The sequence below is a fragment of the Lynx rufus genome, unplaced genomic scaffold (genome assembly GCF_022079265.1).
Source record: "Lynx rufus isolate CCGP_SWC_20201006 ecotype Redwood Valley unplaced genomic scaffold, mLynRuf1.p SCAF_8, whole genome shotgun sequence".
In the NCBI taxonomy this organism is placed as follows: Eukaryota; Metazoa; Chordata; class Mammalia; order Carnivora; family Felidae; genus Lynx; species Lynx rufus.
In genome coordinates this window covers 14,505,639-14,526,120 of record NW_025814896.1, presented here as the reverse complement: position 1 = coordinate 14,526,120, position 20,482 = coordinate 14,505,639, and the positions used below count along the sequence as shown (strand labels likewise).

Here is a 20,482-nt window from a genome sequence, read left to right as displayed (position 1 = left end):
GTGCTTTACGCATATTAATTCATTCTATAATCACAATATCCTATTGGGATGTTATTATTAGATCCCCACTTCGCAGACAAAGAAACTGAGGCTTAGAGAGGTTAAATGACTAACATAGGTTAGTAGGGGGGGGGTCGCTGCTAGCATTTTAGCCCAGTGGTTTGGCTGTAGAATCTCCATTCTTATCCCTCCCCACCCCCTCCCCCAAACACACACACGCTCCACCTCTCGGCACTATACTCTTCTCTGGGATCTTCAGCAGTAACAATAGCAAAGCATCCTACTCAGGGTCAAACGTGGTGCTGTGTGTCTTATATTCATTATCTTTATTTCCCACACTGGCTACGCAGGCATTATTAGTCCCATTTTATAGATGAGGACGTTGAGGTCCAGAGAGGAATGGTCTCCAATGTGATGCAGGCGGGGGCCAAGCAGGAAGCAGGACCCCACTCCCCTTGTCCCCACCCCAACCCCAGCGGTCCCTTACTCAGCTCTTTCCAGGGTACCAAGTGCCAGTGAAGCCCAGGGTTCCTCGGCTGTGGTCCAGAGCAATCCTTTTAGCCCCATTAAATGCAAGTGGTTCCTTGGGCTTCTTGCCCTCTAAGTCTGCCAGCTCAGTTCTCTCTCCTGCCTAACTGAGCTGTTCAGTTGCTGGCAGCAAAGGGCAGTACCTGACAATGAACTCAGTACATCTCAAGCGGAACTCTTCATTTTCCCGCGCCCTACCTTGTCCATCTCCAGTCTTCTTCACCTTAGTAAAGGCATCTTAGTGAAGGCGCCAGTCGCTGAAACCAAATATTCAGGAATTATTTCTCTCTCTACCTCACTGCTGACATCTAATACGTAAGCAAATCCCTCGATTCAACCTCCAAAACACCCCTCACATTAATCCACCTTTCACCACCACGTCCTCTTCCAGCACTTTCCTCCGTCTCTAACCTCTTGGTGGGACAACTGCCATTGTGGACCCATCCCAATTCCCATAGTGGACCTCCACTACGTTCTTGCCCCTCGCTCTACAGCCTCGTCATACAGAATCAAGTGATCTCTTAAAAATGTAAGCCATTCCCCTGCTTACATCCTTCAACGGCATCCTTTTGCACCTAACATGAGCCCAAACTCCTTCTGTGAGCCCTAGAGTGCCCTGCATGAAGCGACACCTCCCCACCTCTCCCTCTTACTCAGCCAGAGCCTCTATATTTCTATCCGGCTTATCAGGGGTGATGGTTGAATAGTGTCCCCCCAAAGTTCATGTCTCCCCAGCACCCCAGAACGTGCCCTTATTTGGCAATCGGGTCTTTGCACATATAATTAGTTAAGATGAGGTCATCCTGGACCAGGGTGGTCCTAAATCCAATGTACGAGGTCTTCTTCGGGCACTACGGCTACAGCCAAGGAAGTAGCTAGGAGAGCCAAGGAAAGATTCTTCCCTTGACCCTTCAGAGGGAGCACGGCCTCATTGACACCTAGACTGCAGATTTCCAGCCTCCCAAAACTGTGAGAGAATAAGCTTCTGTTATTTTAAGCCCCTCAGTCTGTGGCGATTTCTGACCGCAGCCGTGGAAAGCACCTTCCTGCCTTGGAGCCTCTGTACTTTGTACACGATTTCCTCAGCTCAGTGCCCAGCCCAGATGCCCCCAGTCGTGGGCATGTGGTTCCTAGGGTGGGAGCGAAGGTCATGCCAACCGATGGGGAAATAGAGGCTCCATTCACTCAGTCATTCAACAAATATTGCTATGGGCCTAGATACATTGTAGAGGTGTTTTGCTTTTTGTTTTTAGAAATAAGTTTTTAAAGTTTACTTATTTATGTGGGGATGGGGATGGGCAGAGAAAGAAGGAGAGAGAGAATCCCAAGCAGGTTCTGTGCTGTCAGTGTGGAGACCGAAGCAGGGCTCAATCTCACGAACTGTGAGATCATGACCCGAGTTGAGATCAAAAGTCAGACACTTAGCCAACTGAGCCACCCAGGGGCCCCCCATTGTAGAGGTCTTTCATAATGATCCAGATTGTTTGTCATTGCTTCCATGAGAGGTAGGGTTTATGTTCCCTTCCCTCGGATCTAGGTGGACTTGGGACTTCTTCAACAGATAGGGCATGACCTAAGCAGTGCTATGTGACTTTGAGAATAGGTCATAAAAAGCCACCGGCTTCCGCTTGATTCTCCTGAAACACTCATTTCTGGATGCTTGCTCTTGGGATTTTCCTTCTCAGAACCCAGATGCTATGAGAGGTCCAAGCCACAGAAGCAGCAGCCTATAGGTACTTTGGTCAACAGTCCAGATGGGACATCCCAGCTCAGACTTCAGACATGTCAGTGAAGCCCCCAGATTCCAGCCTCCGGCCCTTTGAGTCACTCCAGCTGAGTCCCAAGACATCACGGAGCGAAGACGAGCCATCCCCACTGTCCTGTTCAAATTCTTTTTTTTTTTTTAATTTTTTTTTCAACGTTTATTTATTTTTTTTGGGACAGAGAGAGACAGAGCATGAACGGGGGAGAGGCAGAGAGAGAGGGAGACACAGAATCGGAAACAGGCTCCAGGCTCTGAGCCATCAGCCCAGAGCCCGACGCGGGGCTCGAACTCACGGACCGCGAGATCGTGACCTGGCTGAAGTCGGACGCTTAACCGACTGCGCCACCCAGGCGCCCCTGTCCTGTTCAAATTCTTAACCCAATCCATGAGCATTATTACATGGGTTGTTGGTTTATGCCACTAAGTTCATGTCTAGTCTGCAGTGAGGCTTGGGTACAGGATTCAGGGAATGCGTCCCCAAGAAAGTAACACGTCAGCAGAGCCACTGGAATGGTCATTCTGGCTCATCCTCATCACCAACCCCATTCCAAACAATTAATGTAAGACACCAGTTTTCTTTTTCTCCCCCCCAAAAAAAAATACACTTCATATAGCATCCCAGCACACACACACACACACACACACACACACACACACAGTGAAACAAGGTCTACAAAATTATGCTTATACTTACTATAGCAATGTATGCTGGTTTTTCCTAGTCTATTTCATTTTTTTTTTTAAAGAAATACTGGTTACAATCTGCCAATCTGGTTCCTGATCCACAGTTGGTGACCCACCATGTGAAAAACATCTCACCCAGTCTTGGTAATCCCAACCCTTCACCAGTGACTGGGCTGGAATGCACAAGTGGCTAATTCTAGTTAATGAGTCATGAATGGCTGCTGCTGGGGGGGCTTCTGGGAAGGTTGCAATCTTCTGTAACCAGATCTAGAGGGAGGGGGAGGGAGAGAGGGAAAGAGACAGAGACGGAGAGAGACAGAGAGATCCTACAGACACGTGACCCTCAGTGAGTGCCTCAAATTTCATGCTCTACGCTGCTTTCTCACCTCCTGTGCTTCCCACCTTGGGTGAAGGAAATGGGGAGCACCCATCCACGCCAGTGTCAGGGAAGAGCTCCCAGATGAGGTCTGCTCCAAGCACCTACAGAGGAAGCAGGCTGCGTGACGTTGCCCCCAGGTGCCTAGGAACCCCTGTGGCCGCCGCCCGCGGGGCACGCGTTGGCCGTGTGCACGGGCGCCCTCTGCCGCCAGATGGTGGCAGTGCTGTGACCAAGAGGAAACCCTTTTCCTCTCTGGGTTTTCGCTGCCTGAGGAAGCCCCCGCCGCGGGGCCCGGCGTCGGTCTGTGGTCCTGCAGCTTCCCAGACCTGCTTCCACCACCTTGGCTTCCTTCAGACGGCGAGTGAAGAGACAGGGGCCCGAAGAGGCGATGGGGTGTCTCAAAATCACCCCATGAGAGCTGAGATTTGCACGTGTCTCTGGCTGACTCAAAATAACATTGCCATGTTACAGAGATCATCGCCATTTGTCCTTCCCTTTTTGCCCGGAGTAGCATCTGGAGAATGCAAGTGGATAGGCAGCCTCCCCCCCGACAGTCCTTGCCAGCCGAATTCAGGAAAGCTTCTGCTCCTAGAAAGCCAGAGGGGTCCGCAGTAGGGGACTGGGTTTTCCAAGGGTGCCGCAGGGAGGTGTCCCACGTACTGTTTTGCAAGAGTCAAGAGGCGGGGTCCATTTCTCCACTCCCTCTAGTCTGGGATTCTTTTGGTAGAAGCGATGCTGGCCGGTTCTAGCGCGGCTCCTAACTGGCCTGGCAGATGCTGCTTCTGGCCCCCCAGAGCCCCGATTTTCCAGTAAGACGTTCAAGGATGCTCTGTCCAGGACACTTAAGGAGCCCCGTGGCCCCAGACACTGAGTGCAGAGGCCGTTGGAAATGGCCCCAGCCCCTGTCCCCCTCCACCTGCACCCATGCAAGAAACCACAAGCGAGAGTGCAGTTAACCCACAGGACTCTGTGAGCTAATAATAGATCTTTGTTTTAGGTCCCTAGCTTTGGGGGTAGTTTGCTTCACAGCCGTAAATAACCAAGAACACCTACCCTACAACAAGGTGGGTGTTAACTGAAGAGATTAGAGGTCAGGGACTCTGTCTCCCAGTGTAGAGATATTTTGATTTTGTTTTCCTTCCTCTTAATAATGGAGCCAGCAAGTGCCAGAGTGGGGATTGGAAGTCAGCGCTCGAACTCATTTCCAGGGTCACGTGGGCATTTCCAGGTGGGCAGTGAGAGGGAGCAGCAGGGGACTTGAACTTCTGACCTGGAACCTTTCCCTCTTGGCTGCGCATCCCCAAAGCTGGGCCTGTGGCAGCCAGCAGAGGGCTTCTGATATTGCCAAGTTTCCAACCCTGAGACCCCAGGGCTCCCCACTGCTGGGGTCAAGGGAAATTAGCACTCCCCCTTCCTCAACTCTCCTCTTTGAAGTTTGGATTCTTCCCTGGGTAGGAGAAAGGTCAACATTAGCATTCATGACTCGGGGAAAATCCCATAATCCTCTCTGAACCTCAGGCTTCTTATCTGTAAAATGGGCGTGATGATGACCCCTTTGCCTGCCTCAGAGAGCTTTTGGTATAGAAGGGGGGCTCTGGAAGCCGGACTACCTGGCTTTAAATTCTGTCTCTGCAGCTTACTAGCTGTGTGACTTTGTGCAAAACACTGAACCTTTCTGAATGCAGTTTCTCCACCTCTAAAAGGATAAGAATAATACCATCTATCTCGTATACTTTTGTGAGGTTTAAATAAGGTTATGTACATCAAGCTTTTCACAGAGTTTGGGGGCACATCTAACGGCGTGTTAGAGCCAGCCCACGCCGACTCGTGAGAGCGGATTGCGGGCATCTCTGTGCACGCTCCCAGCACATCATAAGCACCCAACAGACACTAGCTATTATTATCTGTACCGCTCTAACTTTTGTAAGGACAAGGATTCGCGGATTAGTTGTGCAATTTAAAAAAAAAAACGTGTGGGTGAGCCACTGCCTAAATAAGCCACGAGGCAGCTTTGTGGGAACGGAGCTGCGTTGCGGCAGGGTGTCGCGTGAGGCCAACGATGGCCCTCGGTGATGAGCACAACTCCCTTTGGGGAGTGGGTGACAAAATGGCAAGAGTGGGGGCTCAGCTAACCCCGGTTGGTGACTCACCGCGCACGCTGGCTGTTTAAGTCCAAACACTTGCCTGGGGAACTCTTTCTCAACTGCTTTGTCCATTTCCCCCTTGGCCACAAATTTTGGTGCAACGCGGGCTGCCTCCAGGGCCTGACCATTCCCTGCTGCAAGCCCCAAATCTTCAGGAAAAGGAGCTGAGACCAGAGGGGGCGGCGCAGTCCCACCTCCAGATACCTGGTCGTTGAACTGATGTTTACCGAGTGCTTACTCTGCACCAGGCACGCGTTAGGAACTGGAAATACCCTGGAGCACCAGACACATCGTATGGTGTCTACACTCTTGAGGGGCGACATGAAACACACGGCAAGGAACAAACAAGGAGGTAGCTAAATCTCTAAATGGATACGTAAGATAGTAAAGAATATCGATGAGGGTGTTTATGGAGAAGAGGAAACAATTTGATATGATAGATCAGGGGTCAGCAAACCTTTTAGTTAAAGAGCCAGATAGTACATATTTCCGGCTTTGTGAGCCACGCAGTCCCCATCTCGACTGCTCAAATCTGCCATCAGGGCAGAAGCAGACAGAGGCAGTACTCAAACTAATGGGTGTGGCAATGTTCCAATAAAATTCTGGTCACAAAACCAGGCAGCAGGCCAGAATTGGCTCACAGATAGTAGCTTGCCCACTCCTGTGATGGAGTGAGACTGGCTGGGATAAGGCAATATTAGGTAGCGTGGTCAGGGAGGGCTTTCCCGAGGAGGTGACGTTTGAGCCAATCCCCAAAGGATGCAAAGAAACGGTCCATGCCAAGACGTGAAGGAAGCGTGTTCCAGGATGTGGGAACAGCAAGGGCATTGCCCTGAGGTGCAAGCCAGCCTGGTGTGTCTGAGGAGCTGAAGTCCAGGCAGCCGGGGGGCAGAGGGAGGGAGGGAGAGGCTAGCTTGAGCAGGGCTTTGTGACCCAGGGCACATCAATTTCCTGGCAGGAAAGGATCGGTGGTCTCAAAGGGAGAAACTAAAGAGAGTTTGAGGAAGGTACAGAGGCGGGGACTTGGTAAAGGGAAGAAGGATGGCGAGGCCTTCAGAAACCAGCAACCCTGGAAGCTGTCCCCCTTCAGAACCCAGGGGGATCTCTAGCCACCGACGAGGGGCCCCCCAGCCGGACAGGAGCTGTGGCTGCTGGTAATGGAATGCCGTCCCCGCCAAACAGCCCAGAGGGCTGCAGGAATGAATACCCTGACATCTGTCTCCTCTCCCCCTCTGGATGGCCTGCCAGTGACTCCCACTGGCTGAGCCCGACTAGAAGTCAGAGGCCAAGGGAGCCAGGGTGATGCAATTCACGGAGTTTTGATTCCTGGGAAAGAGAAGGGCAGAGAATGACCTGGAGGGGAAAACAGGGAATAATACCAAGCCCACAGGGGAGGGAGCTGGGGTTTTACTAGAACCTGGATGGGGATACAGTTGCCAGATAAAATATGGATAACTCAGTTCAATTTGAATTTCAGATAAGCAGCAAACGCAGGTTTAGTACAAGGATGTTCAGTATAAGAATGTCCCAAGGACGTACTTACACTAAACCCGTATTTGTTATTTGTCTGAAATTCAAATGGACCCAGGTATCGTGTATTTTTATTTGCTAAACGCTGGCAAGCCTGGTCGGGAAATCCCCCAAGGATTTTGAAACAAAGGAGCAACATAATCTAACTTAGGATTTAATAAATACTTCATTTAGAAAATCAAGAAAATGTTAGGCCGCTAAACCTCAGAAGATTCGGGGGGCGAATAAATAAGTTCCGGGAGCATTAGGGCACATCTCGCTAGGCAAAGTTTCCATCTGCCAGTCGGAGGCCCCTGATGCAGGTGAGAGCCTTCACTGATCCCCAGCTGGTCTGGAGGAACCTGGGGCTGTCTCTGCACTTCCTCGGCGGTCACTGTGCAGAATGCTTTACTGCTTCTCGAGGCCTTTTTACGCCCAGTATCGAATCCTCCCTTCCCACATTCCCCCGCCCCCCGTCCGTGGAAAGTAGGTCACATGGGTTGTTATTATGCAGCCATTAGGCAGGCATAGAAACTGAGGCTCAGAGAGGCGAAGCGATCCACCCAAGGTCACACAGCAAGGACCAAGGTCTGTGCGGCTCCCGCGCTGCTTCCCCTCTGCCTTACTGCTCTCTCTGTTCTCTTCCAGCATCCAGGCCGGGGCGGGGGCTGGCAGGCCCGGGTGTCAGGAGCAGGAGGGGGTCTCCGGGGGCAGCTGCCGGCCTCGGCGCCTGTCGTATCTGCGCTGGAGCCGGGCGTGAAGGTGGCGGGCCCTCCTGGCCTCCTGGGCCGAGAAGAAGGAAGCGGCGACGGTGTGCCGCAGGCGCCGGGCGTAGGTCTCCAGCAGGACGGTGGCGCAGGCCGCCAGCTGCAGGGCGCCGGCAGCCAGGGGGGCGGCCGCCTGGGGGCGCTGCGCGGGCAGCAGCCGGCAGCCCTGGGAGGTGAGGCGGAGCTCCCACTGGAAGGACCTGTGAGCAGAGAGGAAGGGGCTCTCCGGAGGCGGCTGGTTGAAGAGAAAGGGGACGAAACCCAGGACCGTGTACGTGGCCTCGAAAGAGGAGAAAAAGGCCAAGTCAACAGACGCTCCAGCCATCCCCTGTCTCCCGCCACTCGTGCAGGCTTGTCCTCATCTGCAAAATGGGCGCAGAACTAAGGCAGCCTCCTGGGGGTGGAGGACGGCCAGATGAGATGGGGAGTCTGAGGCAGGCTTTTTGACAAACAAAAAGCACCGTACAAATGCTGTTTTCATTATTAGTTTCTGAGCAGAATACTTTAGAGAAAACAAACGGGAGCTTTGGTCATTTACTCTTTGCTAAGCCCTCTAGCGAATATTTTAGACGTCTTTTTCATCAAATATGGGCAATCCTATGAGCTTGAGCCCAGAACGAACCTTGCTGAAAAGATGGGAAACCTGGGGCGCCTGGGTGACCCAGACAGTTGGGCGTCCACTTCGGCTCAGGTCATGATCTCTGGGTTTGTGGGTTCGAGCCCCGCATCGGGCTCTGTGCTGAGGGCTCCTAGCCTGGAACCTGCTTCGGATTCTGTGTCTCGCTCTCTCTCTGCCCCTCCCCCACTCGTGCTCTGTCTTTAAAAGATAAATAAACACTAAAAAAAAAAAAGACAAAAGATGGGAAATCTAAGGTCCGCTAGTGTTACATGTGGCCAGCCCGGGGATCAGTCCCAGCCAAGGGGAGTGCCAACACCCTGAGCCTATTCCTAAGCTTTACAATTCCCTTGGGGTATGTTGGAGCACAGCACGGGGAGGCAGGGAGGTCAGAGGTTAACCATCTGACCTTTGGAGCCAGACTTCTTGGGTTGGATCCTGGTCTGCCCAGGGCCAACTTCTCGGCCAGGCACAGTGAGCTATCACATTTCGTCGGTTTGGGGATTCATTTCTCCCCCCACATTTTAACCTCTTTGAGATCAAGATGTGTCTTTCAAGCAATGGGACTTGTAACCCCGTTCCACAGTTGTGCCATTTCACGCTTTGTGAGAGGGCCGGAGCTTGCAGAGTGGGCAGAGGAAAATGCTGGAAATGATAGTGGGGCATCACCAGCTCTCGAAGGCACAGAGGCCAGTAATATTAGGTGAAAACCCACAGACACTGAGAACTCAAGCAGAGCCATTCAGAGGAGTCAGGCTTGAAAGGAAGGACGTTTTAGGAAAACGTCACAAAATGAATCCACCGTTTTTCTTTTTTTCCATACCTGAGAAAAGATAAGTCTATGTGAAATAAGAAGTGAACTATTTTATATGAATACAATTAAAATTCTAAATGATAAGAGGCGCCTGAGTGGCTCAGTCGGTTAAGCATCCGACTCTTTTCAGCTCAGGTCACGAGCTCATGGTTCTTGGGATCGAGCTTGGGATTCTGTCTCTCTCTGCCCCACCCCCACTCTCCCTCTCTCTCAAAATAAATAAGTATATATTTTTTAATTCTAAATGGTAAGAAGGCATTGCGTCTTGGTTTGATTGGCAGCATTTTCTTTCCTAATGACACATAAAAATGATGATGTGATTTGCAATCAATGACATCTTGGATTTGATGAAATAAGGTAACTCAGGTGCCACCCTCGGGACATTGCCTGATACATTTCTTTACTGTGACCCCCCCCCCTTCCCATATGAAACGCGTTTCAGAGCACCTTGCAAGCACAGATTGTATTGTGATCAGAGAAAAATGTCATAAAACAAAACCTCAACCTTATCCTTTACAATATGCTCTCATAAATTTCTAGTCTATTTGATTTCATTAAAAAAAAAGTGGCCATAACCTCCCAAGTTGATTACATTGATTTCATGCAGTTTGAGAAAGCACTTTCTTAGGATATAATAAGTACTTAATAAATATTAGCCATTAATATTATTCACTCAGAGTCTGAACTTTGGTTTTGTGCAGTGGACTTTTGTGTGAGATCTCATCATTAAAAAAAAAAAAAGATTTTTGGCAAAAGATTGAAAACCACAAATCTTGATCGGATAATAAATATATCCAACGGTACACAGATGGTAAATATTTTGTATGTTACCACTCAAATGGTAACTATTTTAGATCATACACAGATCATACAGTCCTTGATTCAACTATCAACTTTGTCGAAAAGCCACAGCAAACACGTAAACAAATGGCACGGTTATGTTCCAATAAAACTTAATTTACAAAAACAGGAAGCCAGCAGAGTTTGGCCCGTGGGCGACAGTTGGCGGACTCCTGGCCTAGATCATTCAATATATACAGTCTGATATATACAGATGTCAGCTTTTAATGATAGCCGCTATTTGTCAACCCCCTCCTGTGTGGCCTGGAGAGCCTGGGTACTTTTACAAACTACCACTTGTTAAGACTCACAATAACCTTGTGGGGTGAGGGGGACTGATCCACTTTGTACAAGTGAGGAAAGAGAGACTAGGGCTTGCTGCCATTTAAGAAAAGAGTGACCTTGGGCATCGAATTATTTTAAAGCCTCTGGGTGTCTGTGTCCTCTCCTGTCCTCGGGGTGAAAATGGAGCCCAGTGCATCAGGCGGTGGTGGGAATTACAGGAGCCTGTGAATGCCCCAGGTTCCCGTAGCTTCTCCAAGGGCTGGGACTCGAAGGCAAATAAAATTCAGTTGCAGATCAAATGGTTAACACACCCTAGCCCTTCCGAGGGGGCTTCCTAGAGGACTCTAGTCCTCTCTTCCCATCACCCTACTTACATCATACTTGACCGTGAGCGTGGTGGGCACGGCAGGCAGTTTCTGCGCCCAGTCCACGGCTGCCTGAGCCAGGAGAAAGGCCACGTGGTCTGTAGCCACCATCACAGCTGTGGCCATCAGGGGCAGGGTGAGCAGTCCCAGCCTCAGGAGACAGCTCAGCAGCTCCCCCTGGGACAGCCTCGGCCGGGCGGCCCAGAGCAGCCAGGCTGGTGGGGAGGCCACCAGGTGTGTGGCCTGGGCCTCGGCCAGCTGCAAAGCCAGTTGTCGTGTGGCGTAGATATTGTCAAACCGCAGGTCCGTCAGGTAGCGGTGGAGGTACCAGCCGGAGTCCACGAGGAGGCCCAGCACAAAGAGCCCTGCGACCACCTGCTGGGTCCCCAGCACGGCCGCCCGGACCAGGGACTCCAGGCCAGAGAAGTCCTCCAGCACCTGCTGAGTGACCCTGAGCATGTGAAGCAGGAATACAGAGCCATTGCCCTGGGCCTGGAGGGTCAAGCCCCGGCCGCCTGCGTGGCCCGCGGGGCCCAGAGCCCCGGACGCTGTGTGCAGCCGGTGAGTGGTGTTGAGCAGGCTTTCCAGGGAGCCCTCTGTGACACATCTCAGCACCTGCCCGGCCGCGCCCACGTTGGCCAAGACGTTGGGCACCACGGCGACGGCCAGGGTGGCGGTGCTCCAGGACAGGAGCAGGCGGCGGCCCTGCTCCGTGCTCAGGGTGGGGACGCTGAGTGCAAACAGGCAGCGCGCGGGGGGCACCAAGCCCAGGACCAGGAAGACCAGGAGGCCGCAGACAGTGGCCACTGTGGCCGAGGGTCCCGGAGGGTAAAGCAGCGAGGACACGAGCCAGCGGTGCGTCAGACCCGCAGCAGCGAGGGCCGGGGAACCGCACAGGAGGAGCTGGGTTAGCAGCCGGCCACAGCTGGTTGGGACAGGCTGAGAGAAGGCGACCCAGGCAGCCTGCAGTGGGACAAGGGCCTTGTGGAGCCCCAAGTGCCAGACCCTCCACCTGCGCACAAGGAAATTGGGGGGACGTCTTTCAGGAGGACGAGGGGTTGGCTGTCTGCCCACCCCTTAGCCACAGGGCTTGGCACCCTTCCCCCGTGGCTACCCCCAAACCCCCACCACCCGCGCCGAACCAGTCAGAGCCTGCCCTGGGCTATTCCCACTGGAGTTGTTGGGGGAGCCGCCCGGTTTCTGTGCAGTTTCTGGGGAGGTGAGGGTGAATGTCTGGGCTGCCTGTGTGCACCATTCCGGTTTGGTGGGGGTGCCCGGCCCCGGGGAATGAAAGAGCCTCGGAGAGAGAAGCGCAGAGGAGAGAGAATAAGAAAGAGGAAAAAAAACATGGGGAGAGAGACATATTATTTTACTTGAATTCACAGTCTTGCTGGCCTGTTGTGTGATCCCTTCTCCACGGGCCTCAAGATCTCCTCTATAATTTGGAGGGGCAGGAGAGTGGATCCGTTGGCCACTCAGGAACTTTTCTACTCTGCTGTCCTTAAATTTATTCATTCAAAAATATTCGGGAGCGCCCGGGTAAGCGTCCGACTTCGGCCCAGGTCATGATCTCTCGGTTTGTGACTTCGAGCCCCGCGTCGGGCTCTGTGCTGACAGCTCAGAGCCTGGAGCCCGTTTCGGATTCTGTGTCTCCTCCTCTCTCTGCCCCTCCCCCGCTCATGCTCTGTCTCTCTCTGTCTCTTAATAATAAATAAATGCTTAAAATTAAAAAAAAATATATTCAGCAAGCAACTACTGCGTGCTCGCCATTGGAGAAACAGGAATGAATGAAACGGACAAGAGTCCCCGCCCTCATCCAGCCCACAGTAAAGATGACGGCCGAGGTGTAGTCAAAAGAGGTTGGGTTCTGGGTACATTCTGCTGGAAGAACCACTACAACTGGCCGTCTGATTGGCTGGGGGAGCGAGGAGGAGGAGGGAGTGGAGGATGACCATGGGGTTTGATGCCTGAGCAACTGCAACACCGAGGCGTCGTTTCCAGAGACGGGAAATAAATGAGATACGAAGTCGTTGATTTATAGATGACACTTGAAGCCGGGGGCAGGAGCCGACTCCTCAGGACAGCGTGTTAAGCGGGGAGGACAGAGACTCAAGGACTGAGCCCTCGCACTCCAGGGTGAACAGGTTGGAGGCGAGAAGGAGGCGGAGAAGCCAAGGTGATGTGGTGTCTGGGAAGCCAAGCAAGTAAAATGTTCCAAGAAGAGGGGGGCGGCCACATAGGTCAGGTGCTGCTGACGGGTCAACAAGGCCGAGGGCTGAGGAATGACCATTGGATTTCGCCATGTGGAGGAGGTCCTTGGAGACGGCCCAAGGGTAGCTTGGTGGCACCTTGGGCCAAAACCCAACTAGAGTGGGCCCAGGAGAGACTGGGAGGAGAAGAATGTGAGACCCTAGTCCCGACAACTCTTCTGACTCGTTTTTGCAATAAAGGGGCACACAAATGGTGCCGTGGCCGATGGTGGGGACGGGACATGGATGGGAGAGACTCTAGCAGGTTTGCCAATCAAGAGGGGGCGTGGACAAAGGGAGGCTCACAGGTGGGGGCAGGGGGTATGATCGACAGCACAAAATCTGAGGGCGGGTCTCAGAAAAGAGCAGGGTGGTCATCCCATGTAGCAGATGGGAAGGCAGAGGACACGGGCTCAGATGACCGTGAATGGATGGGCAAAGTGTGGGCACGTACATCTCAGTTCCTCCGACACGGGAAGGAGCAATGATTAAGGGCGTGGCCTCCAGACTGCCTGGGTCCAAATCCTCGCCTCACTACTCAGGGTCCGTGTGACCTTGGTCAAGGTTTCTAATCCCTCCGGGCCTCAGTTTTCTCATTTGCATAAACAACGGGACTCATGTCTGTAAAATGGTGTCGTGGAGTAGGACCTCAGAGGGCCACTCTGTGTCTGGAACGTAGTAAGTACTGCATCGGCTGTGATCTGTCACTGGAGCTCCGTGCCACCGGGGAAGCGAGTGGCTCCTTGGTGTCCCTGATACGCCGCAAGCGTCTAGAATGGTGTCTGCACGCAGCGGGTGTCAGCTGTGGTGTGACTGCTTCTGTTTGCTCAGGGTAGCAGGAAAGCGAGGTCCGCACGGATGGAGAGCGTACTGGACGAGGCCGTGCAGGGCAGGCCTGAAGAAGAAGGACAGGGTAGGGGCGCCTGGGTGGCGCAGTCGGTTAAGCGTCCGACTTCAGCCAGGTCACGATCTCGCGGTCCGTGAGTTCGAGCCCCGCGTCGGGCTCTGGGCTGATGGCTCAGAGCCTGGAGCCTGTTTCCGATTCTGTGTCTCCCTCTCTCTCTGCCCCTCCCCCGTTCATGCTCTGTCTCTCTCTGTCCCAAAAATAAATAAACGTTGAAAAAAAAAAATTAAAAAAAAAAAAAAAGAAGAAGGACAGGGTAGAAAATAGCGGTCGGGGAGGCTGGGAGAGTAGACGAACCCGGGAACTGCTACAAGCTGGGCAGCACCACGGACCCACTGGCAGTTAGAGAAGACGAATTGTGGCCTTTCTAGCCCCGGAGGGCATCTCAATTTAGGACTAAACCTCCTCCTACTGTGTAAGGAGTATTCGGAACATGGCAGCTGTTAAAGTAACAGCGAATAATATAAACGGCAAGGGAAGCAAAGCCCACTGTGAGTCACACTGAAGCCCAAGGCCTGTGGGAGATGCACGATCCATGATGCATCTCCTTGCTGTGCAAAGAGCATCTGCGTGCCGTGCGTGCTTACTCCGAGCTGAGCGTGATGGCAAGCGCTGTGCGTGCGTTTTCTCGGTCAGTTCTTACCATGAGAGTCGTTATCACGACTCTCATTCACAGATGGGGAAACCGAGGTCCGGAGGGGTGGAGATTTACCCGAAGTCACACGGCCGGGGAATGGCAGAGCTTGGGGCCGAAGCCCGCACCCGCCATGCCCGACTGCCGTTTTCTTGCCTGTGGTCCCAGAGTCCAGGGTCCCCAGACCTACCCGGTCCTGGCGAGGTGCTCAGCTGTTTTCATGCTTCCTGAATAGCTGTGGATCCGGGCGGGCAGGCTCAGGCAGCGATGGGCAGGTGGAGAGGAAGTGGGGGGAACTGCATTCTCCGGAACTTAGGAGACCCTGGTGCTTCTGCTTTTTGGCCCGTAATTAAGTCCTCCTGGTCACCTTGTCCCGCCCCGCCTGGGCCCACCTCCCGGAGGGCCGGGCAAGCTGCTTCCTCCTCTTCTGACAGGCGGGAGTGGGTAGAAGGTGTGGGAGGAAAGAGCCTTTTCCAAGCGATGTCTGTAATCCTGATAGCGGGAAGGTGGAACTGCTCTCACTTCGCACAGGAAGAAACTGGGGCTCAGAGAAGCCACACCGCTCAGCAGTGGCGACACCAGGACTTGAGCCGCGTTTGGCTTTGCCTTGCCCGCACCCTCCACAGCTGTGTGCCCCAAGAGGACCTGATCCCCAGCTCTGCGTGGTGGGAACCCACCAGAGACACTGGCACCTTGGCTGAGACTCCTTTCCACGCATAGTGCCTCTCCACTCAGCTGGTCCCCTCTCCAGCTGGCCTTCTGTCTTTAGCCTGACACGCACCTGGCTTCAAGTCACAGCTCTCTCCCTCCCTACCTGTGCGACCTTGAGCAGGTGACCTCATCTCTCTGTTCCAGTTGCCTCCTCTTAAGAGGGAGCAACAAGCACTTGCTAAGCATCAGGCTCCTCGATAGTTCCGTTTGAATCCCCTGAATCCTTTTTTCCGACAACCCTTTTGCTAAGTTATCTCATTCTTCAGTTCAGAAAACGAGCCCCGAAGAATTAACTCCCTTAACCAAGCCACTCAGCCAGGAAGGGGTAGAGCCATGATTTATACCCAACGGTCCTGCTCCAGAGTCTACTGGTCGACCTCTGTGCTCTACTGGTGTGGAGGGAAGCATTCACAAGACTCATGGTTACCTTCAGATGCACCCGAAACTGCAAAGAGCAGGCACTTGATAAGTGTGAGGTCCCTGTATACGTGCTCTGCTGTAGAAATTGTCCGGCAGGTACGCTTCTGGGCTGTCCTGAGAGCCAGTCCTCGGCCGGAAGCAGACACTTCGCCCCCCAGCGTCTTTGTCCTCCATCACTGCCAGCAGGCTGCCTCCTCCAGGGAGGCCTCCCCTGCGCCCCCAGGCCTCCACCCCCACAGGATGGGCCAGTGAAGCCGTATTCCAGACTCCCCCACATTTTCCTTTATAAGGACACGTTGCCTCGGCCGCTTGCTCAGGTCTGAAGGGGGCTGTTCTGTGGCCCGGATAGGGGAAGTGACATTCTCATAGTCACACAAGTGAATGAGACACCTGTGGCCCTCGGAGGGCCTGACACCCTTCCCAGACCGCAAGCCCCTCCAGGGAATCAGGCCGGGCACCAAACATGGAATGCACAGAGCAGGCAGGGAGCAGGAAACACATGCACGTGCGGAGGCCAGCCAGCTAAGGGGCAGAGCAGAACACATGGAAACAACAGTGTAGACCCTTTCGGAAAGGACAGCTTCTACCCTGCTCCGGTCCCTTGAACAAAGGTCCGACATTACCCGATTTCCCAATGTTTCCCAAGATGCCCGTCATTCCCATTTTGGGCGTAAAAGTCTCCAAGTTTTTCAAGCCAGCATTAAAAAAAGAAAAAGAGGGCACCTGGGTGGCGCAGTCGGTTGAGCGTCCGACTTCAGCCAGGTCACGATCTCGCGGTCCGTGAGTTCGAGCCCCGCGTCAGGCTCTGGGCTGATGGCTCGGAGCCTGGAGCCTGTTTCCCATTCTGTGTCTCCCTCTCTCTCTGGCCCTCCCCTGTTCATGCTCTGTCTCTCTCTCTGTCCCAAAAATAAATAAACGTTGAAAAAAAAAAAAAAAGAAAAAGAAAAGACCGCTGTGCTGACCAACCTTAACAGGCCCGTGGGCCGAAGCCAGCAAGAGGGCTCCCGACTCACAACCTCCGCAGAAAGCCTCCGTGGGGCTGACGTAGGGAGCCGTCTGACGGTCCCTCCGAACTGCAGGGGCCCCGGGCTGACGGTAGTCGGTCTGTACTTGAATGCCAGCTTTGCACTTCCTGTGCCGTGCGACCTTGGGCGAGAAAACTGTCCTTCTCTGAACTTGTGTGGACTCTGCTCTCGTGAGACTACTCCTACCTACTTCTTAGGATTCTTTGAGGAGTCAATGAAATAACGTATGCAGAGCACCCAGGGCATAACAGCCAAATACTCCTGCCCTGCTTTCTCAGACCTGGGCTGACAGCTCGGCCTCCGTGAGCCCCAGGCTGCTCAGACTTCACTGATAATACAGGCCTCTGTGATGCCCACAAGTGGGATCCCTAGCCTGGGTCCCCCTCGCACAGGAAATTTCAGGGCATCGTGCTGGTCCGAGGGGAGCCATCCCGGAAGACCCTGGCATTCGCCCAGTTTGTGTGCTGAGACCGGGCAGCCGATCGGTTAAAAGACCATGTTGACCATTTCCTGAAGGCCTCTGACGAATGTGTAAGATCTGAGGGTTCGGTGGTGCAGCGGGGGAAGGGGCAGAAGATATTTTTGGCTCTTCTCAGCACATGTAGGCAGTCACTTCTGCCTCTGTAAAGCTGGCCTGGCTCCAAATCCCACATCCAGAAGTGTCTTCTGAATCATCAAAAATAGAATCAGCTTTGTTGGGGGAATTTCTGGGTAGAAGATTCAGAACCATGAGACAGAACAGGAAGAGGAAGCGGTGAGCCTTCAGTCCACGATCAGAATCAGTAGTCCGTGGAACACGGGAGCTGTTGAGTTGTACAGCCTGTGGGCATAGAATATTGCCACCACCCCCTCGGTCTGAGAATGTGGGGAGGTGGCTAAAGTCTTACCAAATAGATAATAGTATCCAACAGAAACAGAATGTGGGCCGAGTATATAATTAGACATTTTCTAGTAGACACATAAAAAACTGAAATTTACTTTGATCAGATGTTTTATTCAACCTAATGTATCCCAAATAGTATCCTCTCGAAATGTAATCAGTATAACATTTATTAAGGGGATATATTATCTTCCTTTTTTGTACTCTGTTTTAAAAACCTGTGTTTTTATTTTTAAAATTTTTAAAAAATGTTTATTTATTTTTGAGACAGAGAGAGAGAGAGAGAGAGAGAATATAAGTTGGGGAGGGGCAGAGAGAGACAGAAGGAGACACAGAATCCAAAACAGGTTCTCAGCTCTGTGCTGACAGAGCAGTGAGCCCGACACAGGGCTCGAACCCATGAACCATGAGATCACGACCTGGGCCGAAGTCGGACACTTAACTGACTGAGCCACCCAGGCGCTCCTAAAAACCTGTGTTTTAAAGTGAAGAGAGTCTTGGGGCACCCGGGTGGCTCAGTCGGTTAAGCGTCTGTTTTTGGCTCAGGTCATGGTCTCGCGGTTCGTGAGTTCGAGCCCCGCGTCAGGCTCTGTGCTGACAGCTCGGAGCCTGGAGCCTGCTTCACATTCTGTGTCTCCCTCTCTTTCCGCCTCTCCCCCACTCTCAGTCTGTCTCTCTCTCTCAAAAATAAATGATAAACATCAAAAAATTTAAAAATAAATAAATAAAATGAAGAGAGTCTTGGGGCACCCGGGTGGCTCATTCAGTTGAGCTTCCGACTTTGGCTCAGGTCATGATCTCACCGTCCATGGATTCGAGCGCCGTGTTGGGCTCTGTGCTGACAGCTCAGAGCCTGGAGCCTGCTTTGGATTTTGTGTCTCCCTCTCTCTCTGTTCCTCTTCTACTCGCACTCTCTCTCTTTCTCTGTCAAAAATAAATAAATAAAGGTGTAAAAAATTAAAATGAAGAGAGTCAGCCTAAGACATTAAGGAGGGGTGGGGACTGTGGCAAACAAGAGAGTTTACCCTCCAACTTGAGTTTTCCCACCACCACTACTCAACTCCAAACTACTGTTGCCAGATAGCAATAGGGTCCCATGTTGCCGGACCTTCTGACACTTTCTTTTCTAAGAGCGGCACAAAACTAGGTTCTAACGTGACATTGTCTGAGTTTAAAATATTAGCAATAGGGGCGCCTGGGTGGCGCAGTCGGTTAAGCGTCCGACTTCAGCCAGGTCACGATCTCGCGGTCCGTGAGTTCGAGCCCCGCGTCGGGCTCTGGGCTGATGGCTCAGAGCCTGGAGCCTGTTTCCGATTCTGTGTCTCCCTCTCTCTCTGCCCCTCCCCCGTTCATGCTCTGTCTCTCTCTGTCCCAAAAATAAATAAACGTTGAAAAAGAAAAAAAAATTAAAAAAAAAAAATAAAATATTAGCAATCAATTAATAGTTTAAAACTCACGAGAGGGGGCAAGAGACCCCGATTATGGGCTGGAGGCAGACCCAGGGACCGCTAGATTACAAGCTCCGATTTGGTCTAAACCTTCCGTGCCATGTTTTCTCGGTTTACCCCCCCCCCCCAGACACAGTCTCCGCTCTCCTCCCTGCCCTGATCCCTGGAGCTTCACCTGGATGGGCTGCCTCCGAGGGCCCTCCCGCATTCTGGCTTCCGTAGGTGTGATGGTGAGATTTCTGTGTCCACGTGGCTGGGCCACAGCATCCAGCTATTGGGTCAAACGTTATTCTAGCTGTTTCTGTGAGGGACTTTTTGGATGAGATTTATGTTTAGATCAATGGAATCTGAGTAAATCAGACTGCCCCCTCCTAATGGGGTGGGCCTCGTCCAATCAGTTGAAGGTCTGAGTAGAACAAAAGACTGACTTCCCCTGAGCGAGAGGGAATTCTGCCAGCGGATTGCCTTTGGGCTCTTTCCTGGATATACATATAGATCCACATATTTGCATCCTGTTGGTTCAGCTTTCTCTGGAGAACCCCGACGGATACAGTTGGGTTGGTCATGGGGAGCGCCAGTGGGAGAGCTGAGCGTGGCTGAAGAGAAAGATCCGAGGCAGTGTCCCCCTTTCAGAGTCGTCTTGGGCTGTATGTGTCCCAGGAGTAAAGGAGCCACCCCCTCTCCCTCACCCCTCTCCCACCACCGAGGATCTGCACTTCCCCTCATGGTTTCCATGTCCTCTGCCCACACCCTGTAACTAGACCCATTCCTAAGCTATCCTCAAATTAGCTACTTTATATATTTCCTTTCAAGACCCTGACTACGCACTCTTTATCTCTCAGATGAGGAAACCCAAGCCCAAAGCATAAAGGACGTCCTCGGGGTCACACAGCTTGTCGCGTGTAGAGCCAGGAGTCCAAAGTGGCTCATTGAACCCCTCATCTAGTGGCTTTTATTCGCCTTGTTTTCCATTTGACGTCACCACTTCCGTTCTCCTGCCCACTTGACTCTCTAATTTCTTGATATATGCACCAGAATACGCGCGTGTCTATCCAGTCCTTCCACGTACCCGTGGTTCATCACTTCTGCGGGCTGTCGTGCTTTCCACGGTGTGCTTCCCCATATTTTACTTAAATACTGCCACCCCCATGGTGGTCATCTAGGTGGCCTCCAGCTCCTGGGTTCCTCAAACGGCGGTGCCCAAACATCCTCCTACATTGTCCCCGTAGGAACCGTGGGATGATTTTGCCAGGACACGAACCCAGGAGGAGGAAAACCGGGCCACAGGGAACGAAGGTAACAAATTCCCCCTAATTACTGCCCCGTTGCTTGCCAGGCTGCCGGTGAGGGGTTATCGTCTCCCCCCCGGGACGGGAGGGCGTCTGTTTCCTTCTGTTTCACTATCACGTATCGTTCCCTTTCCTGGTTCCCACTGGTGGGATTGGCATCTTGGTTGAACTTGCATTTATCTGATTGCAAATGGGTTCGAGCATCTCCTTACCAAGCTCTGACCAT

At 52.6% G+C, this 20,482-nt stretch overlaps 1 protein-coding gene across 1 annotated transcript; it reads right to left on the bottom strand.

Moving 5' to 3' along the window:
• Window positions 1-7,438: 7,438 nt before the first annotated feature.
• OCSTAMP (osteoclast stimulatory transmembrane protein) lies at window positions 7,439-20,482 on the bottom strand. The gene is given in 3 exon segments (XM_047069131.1): window positions 7,439-8,056; window positions 10,706-11,708; window positions 20,469-20,482. Coding segments are annotated over 3 exon segments (1,635 nt in total).